Raw genomic sequence first — 12,861 nt, forward strand, 5'->3', positions numbered from 1 at the left:
CGCAAAAAAAAAAAAAAAAAAAGAACAGAAAAGAAAGAAAAACCGCTATTTGCAAATTGGCCACTCTCTTTGGAGCTTGATGCTGTTTATCGCTCGTTTGTTTGGTGCTGCTAATTGACCCATTCGACTCCTGGTGCTGGGCTCATGTTTCCCCCTCTTTGTTCAGGACTTCCGGGTGGTTGTGCGCATTGATTCCTGGGAGTCGACATCCATGTATCCAAGTGGACATTTTGTGCGTGTTTTAGGAAGAATCGGAGACCTGGAAGGGGAAATTGCAACCATCCTGGTGGAGAACAGCATTTCAGTCGTCCCCTTCTCAGAAGCTCAGGTCAGACTTCTGCCAGTCCTTTGTTCTGATAAAAGACTTTTTCTACTTTTTTTTTTTTTCTTTTGTTGTCCGTTTTGTCATTAAGAAAAATCTTAGTACTATTTAACAACCCACTGTCTAAAACCACAGATAATGGGAAAATCTCACTCTTCTTTATTCTGTGTTTGAACCAGATTGAAGTCAGCTTCCAGTGCAGAGTTAGTTTCCTGCAGCCTCACAGCTCTCAAATTTTTACGTTTTCCTACTGTGCTTACAAATGGTATGTCAGTGTCTTACAGTCAGTATACGTCCATCCCCCGTGGTACTACACGGGTACCTGGTTACAGACCCAACTGGGCTCTAGTCCCTGTCATAATCATTGAACCAGAGGCCTGCAGAAAGCTGCAGGGAGCAGCTTCTTGGGTTCCATACATCTCTGACCCATGGGTCAAAAAATCATGCTCATTATGAAACTGTTTTTGTAACCTTTACAGAAAACAAAAATTCCGTGAACATAAAACGTCAGCTATTTTCATCACTTTATGATCTTTTAAAATCCCCGTAAATCTTGTTTATTATTCTCGCATAGCTATACTCACAGTGTGCACAGTCTATTTTCTGCTGCTTTCACTTAAGAATCATTTCTCTGTATTGACATAGCCTACTTATTTTTAATAGTGGTGGCAGTTACTCTATAGTTATGTACTCTAGTTTGCTGAGCGTCTGGGCTGTTTCATTTTTCAGTATTATAAAAGGTGCCACTTCAAACATTTCATAAATATTACTTTTTTTTTTTGATCATTTTCTTTTGGAATGTAATCTTTAAAGTGAGATCACCAAGTCAAAGGGCATAAAAAATTTAAATAGCTTTTGCTATGAATTGACAGATTGTTCTTCAGAAAAATTGGGCCAGTTGGCACTGCCATCAAGAGCATATGGGTAGCAAGGACTTCCCTGGTGGCGCAGTAGTTAAGAATACGCCTGCCAATGCAGGGGACAAGGGTTCGAACCCTGGTCCAAGAAGATCCCACATGGCACGGAGCAACTAAGCCCGTGCACTGCAACTACTGAGCCTGCGCTCTAGAGCCCGTGAGCCACAACTACTGAGCCTGCGTGCCACAACTACTGAAGCCCGTGAGCCTGGAGCCCGTGCTCCGCAGCAAGAGAAGCCACTGCAATGAGAAACATGCACACCGCAACAAAGAGTAGCCCCCACTCACTGCAACTAGAGAAAGCCCATGCACAGCAACGAAGACCCAACGCAGCCAAAAATAAATAAATAAATAAAGTTTATTTTTTTAAAAAAAAGAGCGTATGGGTAGCAAATGAAGCAACTGACAAAGGATTCATCTCCAAAATATACAAGCAGCTCATGCAGCTCAATATCAAAAAAACAACCCAATCCAAAAATGGGCAGAAGACCTAGACAGTTCTCCAAAGATATACAGATTGCCAACAAACACATGAAAGTATGCTCAACATCACTAGTCATTAGAGAAATGCAAATCAAAACTACAATGAGGTATCACCTCGCACCAGTCAGAATGGCCATCATCAAAAAATCTACAAACAATAAATGCTGGAGAGGGTGTGGAGAAAAGGGAACTTTCTTGCCCTGTTGGTGGGAATGTAAATTGATACAGCCACTATGGAGAACGGTATGGAGGTTCCTCAAAAAACTAAAAATAGTGGCTTCCCTGGTGGCGCAGTGGTTGAGAGTCCGCCTGCCGGTGCAGGGCATGCGGGTTCGTGCCCCGGTCTGGGAGGATCCCACATGCCGCGGAGCGGCTGGGCCTGTGAGCTATGGCCGCTGAGCCTGCACGTCCAGAGCCTGTGCTCCGCAACGAGAGAGGCCACAACAGTGAGAGGCCCGCGTACCGCAAAAAAAAAAAGTCATGTACCGCAATGTTCATTGCAGCTCTATGTACAATAGCCAGGACAGGGAAGCAACCTAAGTGTCCATTGACAGATGAATGGATATCAACCATAAAAGAAACGAAATTGAGTTATTTGTAGTGAGGTGTATGGACCTAGAGTATGTTATGCAGAGTGAAGTAAGTCAGAAAGAGAAAAACAAGTACCGTATGCTGACACATATATGTGTAATCTAAAAAAAAAAAAAAATGGTTCGGAAGAACCTAGGGGCAGGACAGGAATAAAGATGCAGACATAGAGAATGGACTTGAGGACACCGGAAGGGGGAAGGGTAAGCTAGAACGAAGTGAGGGAGTGGCATGGACATATATACACTACCAAATGTAAAATAGATAGCTAGTGGGAAGCAGCCGCATTAACACAGGGAGATCAGCTCGGTGATTTGTGTCCACCTAGAGGGCTGGGATAGGGAGGGTGGGAGGGAGGTGCAAGAGGGAGGAGATATGGGGATGTATGTATATGTATAGCTGATTCACTTTGTTATAAAGCAGAAACTAACACACCATTGTAAAGCAATTATACTCCAATAAAGATGTTAAAAAAAAAAGAGCATATGGGTATTCTTCTTTTCATTATAATTTTTGACAGAGTGGTGGCTACAATAGTAAAATACTTTAGAATATTTTACATTATTAAGTTTTTATGTTTACCGTTAGTATCTGGAAATTATTTGTTGACTTGTTTTGACAGCTTAGTGAAAATGTTAGAGCAAAATAAAGCGTGGATTAGACTTCACAGGACTAGAATTCTTCCCTTTTAGCCTACTTAACTGCAAATTGATGGCTTGAACAGGTAATAGTGCAGAAAAAATGCTCGAGATTGATCCTGCTTCAAAAAGGAATATGCTTTTAATATTTGGGACATGTTGGTTTTCATCCAGGCTTGACTTGAATTAAAAGCTCAAATGGATCATTTGAAAATGGGGTGGATATTGTACTCTTTATAAGCCACCCATTCATTCTCCAGCCTCCACGACTGAAGAGGCTGTAAACACCCTGGGACATTTCCTGTCCGACTGTAACACCTTCAGGCGCATGGGGATTGTGTCTTTCCTATTGACTCCCATATTTCCAGAGCCTAGCACAGCTCCTGACACATTTTAGGCACCCAATAAATAATTATTGCTCCAAAAAAGCAAACATAGGTTAATTGCGTAAGGTAATGGGTAATGAATGGGGTTTCCATGAGGTCACATTGAGAATGTTAGAGAGTGGATTTTTATAGGAAATTTCTGATGCATGAATTGCTGAATTTGGGGACTCTCCTTGTACAGATGTGTGAGATGCCAGTAAACACAGCCGAAAATCCCTGGAAGGTGAGTTCCGAAGAGGAACGAGAACGTAAAGACCTTAGGAAAACCCATCTGGTATTCAGCATTGACCCCAGAGGTTGTGAAGATGTGGACGACACCCTCTCAGTCAGAGCCTTGGATAACGGCAACCTAGAGCTCGGGGTCCACATCGCAGACGTGACACACTTTGTGACATCGCATTCTTATATTGATATTGAAGCTAGAACAAGGTAACGCTGTTTGAAATCAGCACTGCGATTATGTGTGACTAATGTATTTTGTAACTGCTAGTTTCAGATTTTTAAAACAAAGATTTCACAGTTGGGAACAATTCTGAAGATCTCTTCCAGGAAAAAAAAAATTGAGGTCCACTTCCCCTTCTCCTTTAGAAAAGTACTACCTTGATCAATTTACCTTTCCTTTTTTAACAGAATCTTTTCATGTGTTGTTTTCTTCTAAATTGAAATGGGTTAAACTTCTCATGTAGTAATATCCTATTTTATATAAATACTAGATCATTACACTCTAATTTTTCTTGTACAACTAAGATTCGTACCACTTTTTCTTTCTCTTTTATATCAGTGGAAGAATATTCAGCCCAAAGCGGTATCACTTAGAAAAGTGGGAACATGGGAATAGCTTTATTACCCAGTCTGCTGCACTTGATGAAAAAGCAACAGCCTTGGGGAGTTTGTGCTGAACTTTCGGCCATTTTCCTCACTGCAGCCCGTACCGTCAGCAGTCCTGCTTCTTGCTGCTGAAGGTCGTGTGCCTGCATATGTGTCATTCACAGGGCCACCACTTATTACTTAGCGGACCGTCGCTATGACATGCTGCCCTCCATCCTCAGCGCTGATGTGTGCTCCCTCCTGGGAGGCGTTGATAGGTGAGTTTGTTCATTACTTTTATCATCAGAGCTTGTCTTGCCCCTTCTGTGGTGACTAGTGACTCTAGCTTGTGGCCTCTTCCTCGTCTTCTTTCTGATATACTCTCCTGCCTGCCTCCCCACCCCTGCTTTCCCCCTACATCCTCTACACCCTGCTGCACCACTTATTTGGGGGCAGCTTTGTCTCTCTCACCTTCCCTTCCCTTCTGCTCCTCTTTCTCTTTTCTTTCTGTCCAGCTGTGAGGCTGCTTCTCCCTCTTGTTGGCTTTTTAAAGTCAAAGTCTAGGAACAAATGTATATACCTTTGTACATATGTGTTCCCTGGTTGAGGCTGTTTTGCAATGAGGATCATGATCTTAGGGAGTTTTTTGTTTATTTGTTGTAAAGTTTATGTCTGTCTTTGAATAGATAATAAAACCATGTAGCCCAAAATTCATACGTTCGAAAAGATGTTTAATGAAAGGCTCCCACCTGCCACTTTCCCTCAGTTACCGATTTCTTCTGTATTTTCCTAGACATAATACTGTAACAAAAAAACCCCTCAGTTTTCCACCTTCCTATGTAGAGAAAAATCCAGCTCTTCCCCGCTATGTCTTTCTTTCCTGTGAGTCTCCTTTGCCTTTACGGGGAACACGTCACATCTGACACTTCTGGTCACCAAACGTGTGGAGGTGTTTCTCTACACCAAGCAGTTCTCTGCAACCCCAGCTGGGTGTCTTACAATTTAATTCAGTTCTGATACTGTCTGCCCAGAGATGGCATCAGGTTCCACAGGGTAAAGGACTCAGTCCCACAGGACTGTCCCCACTCCTCAACTTCAGACACCATCACAAGCCCAGATTGTCAGCATGCTTCTGAACGACCAGCTGTAGATTAGAGGTTCCCATGACCCCCTCTTTAGACTTCAGATGCCAGTTGCAAGTCCACATTCTTACCTGTACTTCTGACCAACTGGCTATAAATCAGAGATTCCAAGACCCCCTCCTCAAGTTCAATTAATTTGCTAGAGCAGCTCTCAGAACTCAGGAAAACAGTTTACCTACATTTACTGGTTTATTATAAAAGTATATGATAAAGGATACAGATGAACATCCAGATGGAAGAGATGTGTAGAGCAAGGTATGTGGGAAGGACACAGAGCTTCCAGGCCCAAGGATGCCACTCTCCCCAGCATCTCCATGTGTTCACCAATCCAGAAGCTCTCCGAACCTCACGCTTTGGGGATTTTATGGAGGCTTCATCACGTTGGCACGATCGATCAGTAACTCCATTTTCAGCCCTTCTCCCTTCTCAGGAGAATGAGGGGCAGGGCTGAAAGCTTCTAATCATGGCTTGGTCTTTCCAGTGACCAGCCCTCATCCAGGAGCCCACCCAGAGTCTCCTCGTTAGAACAAAAGACACTCCTACCTCCCAGGAAATTACAAGGGTTTCAGAAGCCCTGTATCAAGAGCTAGGGACAAAGACCAATATCTATTTTCTATTATTTCAAAAATAAACACACACACACGCATGCATACCTATGGACATGTGGTCTTTCTTTGTTATACAAATGGTGACCATATGTATGTATATGTGTGTGTGTGTGTGTATATATATATATATATATATATATATATATATATATATATATATATACTGTTCGGACCTTGCTTTTTTTTTTAATTAACAATGTATCTTGGAGATCATTAATATGGAAATCATTCCATATTAATAACAGTTATCTGTGGAAATTTAGATTGTTTTCAAACTTTTGCTATTATAAACAAAACTGTACTGAATTACTTGGAATATAACTCATTTCACATTTTTAAAAGTACAGTATCTCTGGAAGATAAAGTCCTAGAAGTGGAATTTCTGTGTCAACGGGTATATGCATTTGTGTTTAAATAGATAATAACCAAATCGCCTTCCACAGAGGTTATACCAATTATATTCTCTCCGTCAATGTATGAGAATGCTAGTTTCCCCACAGCCTTGCCAGCACAATATGTTGTGTTTTTTTGTGTCTTTGCCAATTTGAAAAATAAAAATGTTATCTTAGAGTGGTTTTGATTTGCAGTTTTCTACTATGAGTAAAGTCAAACATTTTTTGTATGCCTAACAGTCATTTGTATATCCTTTTCTGTGAACTATTTCATGTTTCTTGCCCCTTTTTCTTTTGCTTTCTTGATCTATTAGTAATTGATATCTAAGAGCTCTTTATACATTAAGAAGTTAGCCCAGTGTTTTTTATGTGAGTTGCAAATATTAGAGTGATTTGGTGGTAAAGTGATTCTTTACTTAGTGAACTTTTTGCTAATGAACCTACCATCAAGGCTGATATCCTAGTTCAGTGTCATCCTGTAGCATTCGAAAGACTGCTCTTCTTTGCTAGCGAGCCCAGTAGACTTAACTCTATCAGTGCTATGCTGTTCTAAGGAAAATGGAGAACCGTAAAGTCAGGTTTGTAACATTCCATGTGAACTTATTTCAGATTTGCTCAGAGTTCCCCAGAACCTAATCTAACCTTGTTTTAATTTTACGTATCTTTTGATTTAGCAGTGGAGTGCTGGATTGAAACATCAGACCAGAGCCCTGTAGCAATGTCATTTTTTTTTCATTACATTTAGGGTCTAGTTCTGTTTATTTCAAAAATGCAAGAATTAAATAATGATGTGAGTGTGACTGGTTTTGTAGGTATGCTGTAAGCATCATGTGGGAATTGGATAAAACCTCCTATGAAATTAACAAAGTATGGTACGGCAGAACCATTATTCGATCAGCATACAAATTATTTTATGAAGCAGCCCAAGAATTACTGGACGGAAACGTCGACATTGTTGATGATATTCCAGAATTCAGGGTCATGGATGAGAAGAGCCGACAAGCCAAGCTAGAGGAGTTACTGTGGGCAATCGGAAAGTTGACGGACATAGCCCGCCACATCCGAGCCAAACGAGACCAATGCGGAGCCCTGGGGCTGGAAGGGGTAGAGGTTCGCATCCAGCTCGATGAGAAGAAGAACATTCACGACCTCATCCCCAAGCAGCCCCTGGAAGTCCATGAGACGGTGGCTGAATGCATGATCCTGGCCAACCACTGGGTAGCCAAGAAGATCTACGAGAGCTTCCCTCGCCAGGCCTTGCTGCGCCGGCACCCTCCTCCACACCAGGAGTTTTTTTCTGAACTCCGAGAGTGTGCTAAAGCAAAGGGCTTCTTCATAGATACACGGTAATTCCTCTTTTGAGGGGGCAGGGAACTGGAAGAGGACGCTGTGCACTTATTGATCTTACAGTAGTTCTTAAAATGTGACAGCCACATCTTTGACCAAAAATAGAAAACTTCTTGGCTTTCTTCATTTACTACAATGTAGGTATAGAGGCTTCAATTTTTTTTTTTTTTATTTTGCCACATCACGTGGCTTGTGGGACCTTTGGTCCCCAACCAGGGGTAGAACCCATGCCCCCCTGCAGTGGAAGCTCGGAGTCCTAACCACTGGACTGCCAGGGAGTTCCCTAGAGACTTCAAATTAAAACAAGTTTATTTAGGCGTAATTTTGACCCACTAGTTTGTAATATAAAAGTAAGGAACCTGTTATCCTTGATTTAATTTCATCTGCCCCTTAGGCAAATGCGAAGACTTAATCCTCTATTTCAAAACTTTAAAAATGCAGCCTATCTCTGTGGCAGTATCGTAAGACACCACACCGATGGTAAATTTCTACCATCCCTCTGTAGAATGAGACGTTTTTACTCCCCACCTCCAGGATAAAATATTTTCCGTTAAAAATGATGTATAAAGGGGATTCTTTTTTCAATATTTTGTTGTAACAGGTGCTAATTAATATATCTTTTATTCATTTATGAAAATGGATTTTTTTGCCTCTCTCTTTAGGCGATAGTATCTCTTAACTGGTTTAGTCTGTGGTTGAGCTCTGAGTGCGTGCCAGACACACATGCTAAGGGCTTTCAGGTGTTAGCTTGGATCATTCATTTATATTTTACAGATAGGGAAATTAAGTCTGGAGAGGTTAATTTGCCAATAATTTAGCAGCTGGTTAGGGCAGAGCCAGGATGGGAATCCATGTCTGTCAGACTTGAAAGCTCACATTAGTGCCCACTCTGTCACATTGCTTCTCCTTTCATCATCCGCCATTCTCCTTCCCTATTTCTCTTGGCAGGCTATGGTACAGAACTGAATTATATACTATATTATTAAATTGTTAATATAGCTCTATATTTCCTGGGTTTTAAAAAACTACTTAAAAGTAAGTAAATAGATACTTCCTCTCGCCCTCTTTAAAAAAAGAAAAAGGTTTTCTTTTTCTGGGTTTCTTTTACTTGTGTACTTCAGGTTTAGTTCTGTTTTGTTTTTTAACTCTCTCTGGCTCAATACTTTTTTTTTTTGGCTGCACTGCCTGGCATGCAGGATCTTAGTTCCCCGACCAGGGATCAAAGCATGGAGTCTTAACCACTGGACCACCAGGGGAGTCCCTGGCTCAGTAATTCTTGATTTAAAAAAAGAAAAAATCCATTCTTTGACCTGTACAGGATGTTTAAGGTTAAGGGTGTTAGGAATTTAATTCAGCCAAGTACCTGGCCACCCACTATGTGCTGAGCATAACTTCATCTCATAAGTTCAGCACATTACTCTTCAGTACTTAAGAAACGTATTTGAGGGAATTCCCTGGTGGTCCAGTGGTTAGGACTTGGCGCTTTCACTGCCATGGCCAAGGTTCGATCCCTGGTCAGGGAACTAAGATCCTGCAAGCCACGTGGCATGGCACACAAAAAAGAAAAGAAATGTATTTGAATTCTGACACTCTTTGTTTAAACCTCAAAAGCAAACTAGATTTCTTTTTTTTTCTTTTGGCTGCGTTGGGTCTTCGTTGCTGCACGGGCTTTTCTCTGGTTGTGGCGAGCAGGGGCTACTCTTCGTTGCCGTGCGCAGGCTTCTCATTGCGGTGGCTTCTCTTGTTGTGGAGCACGGGCTCTAGGCGTGCAGGCTTCAGTAGTTGTGGCACACGGGCTCAGTAGTTGTGGCCTGTGGACTCTAGAGCGCGGCTCAGTATCTGTGGCACACGGGCTTCGTTGTTCCGTGTCATGTGGGATCTTCCCCGACCAGGGCTCGAACCCGTGTCTCCTGCATTGGCAGGCAGATTCTTAACCACTGCACCACCAGGGAAGCCCAGCAAACTAGATTTCTATAGTTGAAAAAAGTTGCTTCTGAAATGTGTCCAAAATAAATTTAACTACTGGCAGATGAACGTATTCAGATGGTGAGTGAAGGGTTCCCCTCAGAGTGTTGACTTGTAAATTATTGCTGGGGACTAAATAAAAGTTTTTACATTTTTTTGTCAGGTCCAATAAAGCACTGGCTGATTCTCTGGATAATGCAAATGACCCCAACGATCCCATTGTCAACTGGTTGCTTCGATCAATGGCTACACAAGCCATGTCTAACGCACTGTATTTCTCCACTGGATCATGTGCCGAGGAAGAGTTCCATCACTATGGTGAATGATAAAATTTTACTCTGTGTGCCTATAACCTTGAGCAAGTTGTTTAAAAAATATGTTTTTTTGTTTATTTTGATTTTTTGGTTTATTTTTGAAGGTCTAGCATTAGATAAATATACTCACTTTACCTCTCCGATAAGAAGATACTCAGATATTATAGTACACCGACTGTTAATGGCAGCCATTTCAAAAGATAAGAAAATGGAAATTAAGGAAAATTTGTTCAGCAACAAAGATCTGGAGGAATTATGCAAACATATCAACAACAGAAACCGAGTAAGAGGGAATTTTTAATTCTCTTACCCATCATCTCTTTTGCTAACAGAAAAGCTTTATTGTATAGTGGAATGAAGTACCGTATATTCTAGCAAATTAAACTCTAGAATTATTCCAACCAACGAAATAACATGAAACATCATAAAGTTTGTTGAGTAGCTCTCAAGACATTTACAAATGTTCTGAAGTGACTTAATGTGAATTTATGAGATTTACCATGGGTTAGCTGTTTTTCCCAAAATGTAGAAATGTGAAAGATTATTATCTTACTACCCAAAGATAATAACAATCCTAGACACTTCTTTTTATTTATAAAATTATCCAATCATACCTGCTGTTTGAAATCTGCCTTTTTTCACTTAACATGTTATTGATAGCATACCATGTCAATATAGTTACATCATTGTTTTAGAAACTGCTTTGTATTCTATTTTATATTGTTGCTAGTGGCCATAATGTTGTACAGCTTGGAACTAGACCATTTGGTGATACATAAGATTGGAAGCTGCCTAAATGTTTAATCTTATTTTCTGTATCCAGGGTTCTAGTTTGATACTGTGCAACATTATAGCCACTAGTCAGGTTGGTTTAAATTAAAATTTCAGTTCCTCAGTCACTAGCCACACTAGCCCAACAGACACGTGTGGCTTGTGGCTACCTATGGGACAACACAGATACAGAACGTTTCCACCACTGCAGAAAGTTCTGTTAGGCAGCACTGTTCCAGGCAATCTAGTTTACAACCATCCTTGTGTATACACTTTTACAGACGTCTCACATTTTGCCTGGATAAATTCCTGGTAATAATGAATTGCTGAGTCAAAGGGGCTGCACAAATAAAACTTTCATACCTATTACTAAATTGCCCTTCAGAATAGTAGTTCTAATTTGCACTTCTACCAGCAGGATTTGGGTAGGACAGACTTGAAAATAAAGGTAAGACACAGACCTGGATACTTTTCCTCTTCCTGTATGAACTATAGACAGTTTTTAAATAACAAGTTGTTTTCTTAAAAGGATTTTCTAAGACATTTTTGAGGGAATGATAAAGGGTCCCTCAAATTTGACTTAATTCATAATAGAGAAGAATGTTTGTATTAATAGTTTTCTAGAACCTAGCCTTTTTTAAAAGTCATTGTTTCTGTGGGAATATGAATCCCATGTTTCTTGTGGGGATGTCAGGGAAGTCCACCATCATGCTTTGGGGTTGTGCTTCTTCTTAGGCAGCACAGCATTCTCAGAAGCAGTCTACAGAGCTCTTCCAGTGCATGTATTTTAAAGACAAAGACCCAGAAACTGAGGAACGTTGCATAGCTGATGGGGTTATTTATTCAATTAGGACAAACGGTGTGCTTGTGTTTATACCAAGGTATGTTATTTCTAACACAATAGTTATTAAGAAATCATGGTTAACCTTAAAGTATAGATATGGTATATAAATGGTACATTAGATGTAATTTATTAAAGCATTTATTTTAGCAACTGTTTTGTAGTTATCATATGTACATAATGTAATACATAATTCATTATGTAAGTATAAATGGATATTAGAATCTAGTACATCTGTATCAGTCTTAGAGTTTTACTTTGTTATTTAGCAAAACATTTTGTTTCCATCTGCTCAATGAAATAGATATTTGGAGGTAAATCAGATGAAAAGTTCTTTTTTTTTTGGAAAAGTTGTTTTTAATCTGTAAGAAAAACTAGCATTCTAGATAAGTATACAAAATCTGCATACTAAGAATATATTATCTCTGGATTTTTATTCTGACAATGATTCAGGTTTGGGATTAAAGGTGCTGCTTATCTAAAAAATAAAGATGGTTTGGTGATCTCATGCAGCCCAGATGGCCATTCTGAATGGAAACCAGGATCCCTTCAACGATTTCAAAACAAAATCACCTCTACCACGACAGGAGGGGAATCTGTTACGTTCCATTTGTTTGACCACGTAACAGTAAGTCTGTATTTATGTTAAGTATTGCTTTCACTGCAAAGAACAAAGACTGTGATTTAGTAATATGCATTTTCTCCTCTATGACAGGTGAGAATATCTGTACAGGCCTCACGTTGCCATTCTGATACAATAAGGCTTGAAATAATAAGCAACAAACCATACACGATGCCAGATACAGAACTTTTTCAGCAGAGTTCCCTCTTGCTAAAGAGTGATTTAGTGAAAGAAGTAACTAGATCAATGGAGGAAGCTCAACTTGCTCAAGAAGTCAAAGTAAATGTCATCGAGAAAGATTATCAAAAATATTGCCAGACAAAGGGAAGAAGCCTGTACACACTTCTAGAGGAAATAAGAGACCTAGCTCTCCTGGATGTTTCCAACAGTTATGGAATATGAAACTCTTCTTACTTCATTAAAAGACCTTTGTCTTACGTGAATATTTTACCTTCTTTTAAACATTAGGATATAATTTTCTGCATCACCCAATGTCACCCAATCCCTGAGTGGGATTGGGTAGATATTTCAGATATTTGTGAAATGTTTTCTTATCGTTAATTTAAGTTGCATGAAATAAAGTACAGTTAGGTCACTATGGAAAGTGGTTTTTCAGAGATAAGTAGATACTGAATCCTGGCTCTGCAAATCATGTTGCTGGTCTTGTTAATAAACCCAGAATTGACTTTTGGTTAGCTTGTCTCAAATCCATTCTTTT

The 12,861-nt window shown here is 40.1% G+C and overlaps 1 protein-coding gene and 1 non-coding gene across 4 annotated transcripts in view; both read left to right on the plus strand.

Moving 5' to 3' along the window:
• Positions 1-12,835, plus strand: part of DIS3L (DIS3 like exosome 3'-5' exoribonuclease) — a 34,246-nt gene extending 21,411 nt beyond the window's left edge. For 2 of the 3 annotated variants that reach the window (XM_065870831.1, XM_065870832.1), the window contains 9 exons: positions 167-328; positions 3,516-3,763; positions 4,327-4,419; positions 7,096-7,629; positions 9,759-9,913; positions 10,014-10,192; positions 11,416-11,561; positions 11,975-12,149; positions 12,237-12,545. In XM_065870831.1, the coding sequence (XP_065726903.1) occupies positions 167-328; positions 3,516-3,763; positions 4,327-4,419; positions 7,096-7,629; positions 9,759-9,913; positions 10,014-10,192; positions 11,416-11,561; positions 11,975-12,149; positions 12,237-12,545 (2,001 nt within the window). Of the gene's footprint in view, positions 1-166; positions 329-3,515; positions 3,764-4,326; positions 4,420-7,095; positions 7,630-9,758; positions 9,914-10,013; positions 10,193-11,415; positions 11,562-11,974; positions 12,150-12,236 lie in introns of all 3 variants that reach the window. The other variant, XM_065870830.1, reaches the window with a different exon arrangement.
• Positions 9,082-9,153, plus strand: TRNAE-UUC (transfer RNA glutamic acid (anticodon UUC)). The gene has a single exon. It is a non-coding gene; the product is annotated as a tRNA-Glu (tRNA).
• Positions 12,836-12,861: the final 26 nt, after the last annotated feature.

The sequence above is a fragment of the Phocoena phocoena genome, chromosome 2 (genome assembly GCF_963924675.1).
Source record: "Phocoena phocoena chromosome 2, mPhoPho1.1, whole genome shotgun sequence".
Classification (NCBI taxonomy): domain Eukaryota; kingdom Metazoa; phylum Chordata; class Mammalia; order Artiodactyla; family Phocoenidae; genus Phocoena; species Phocoena phocoena.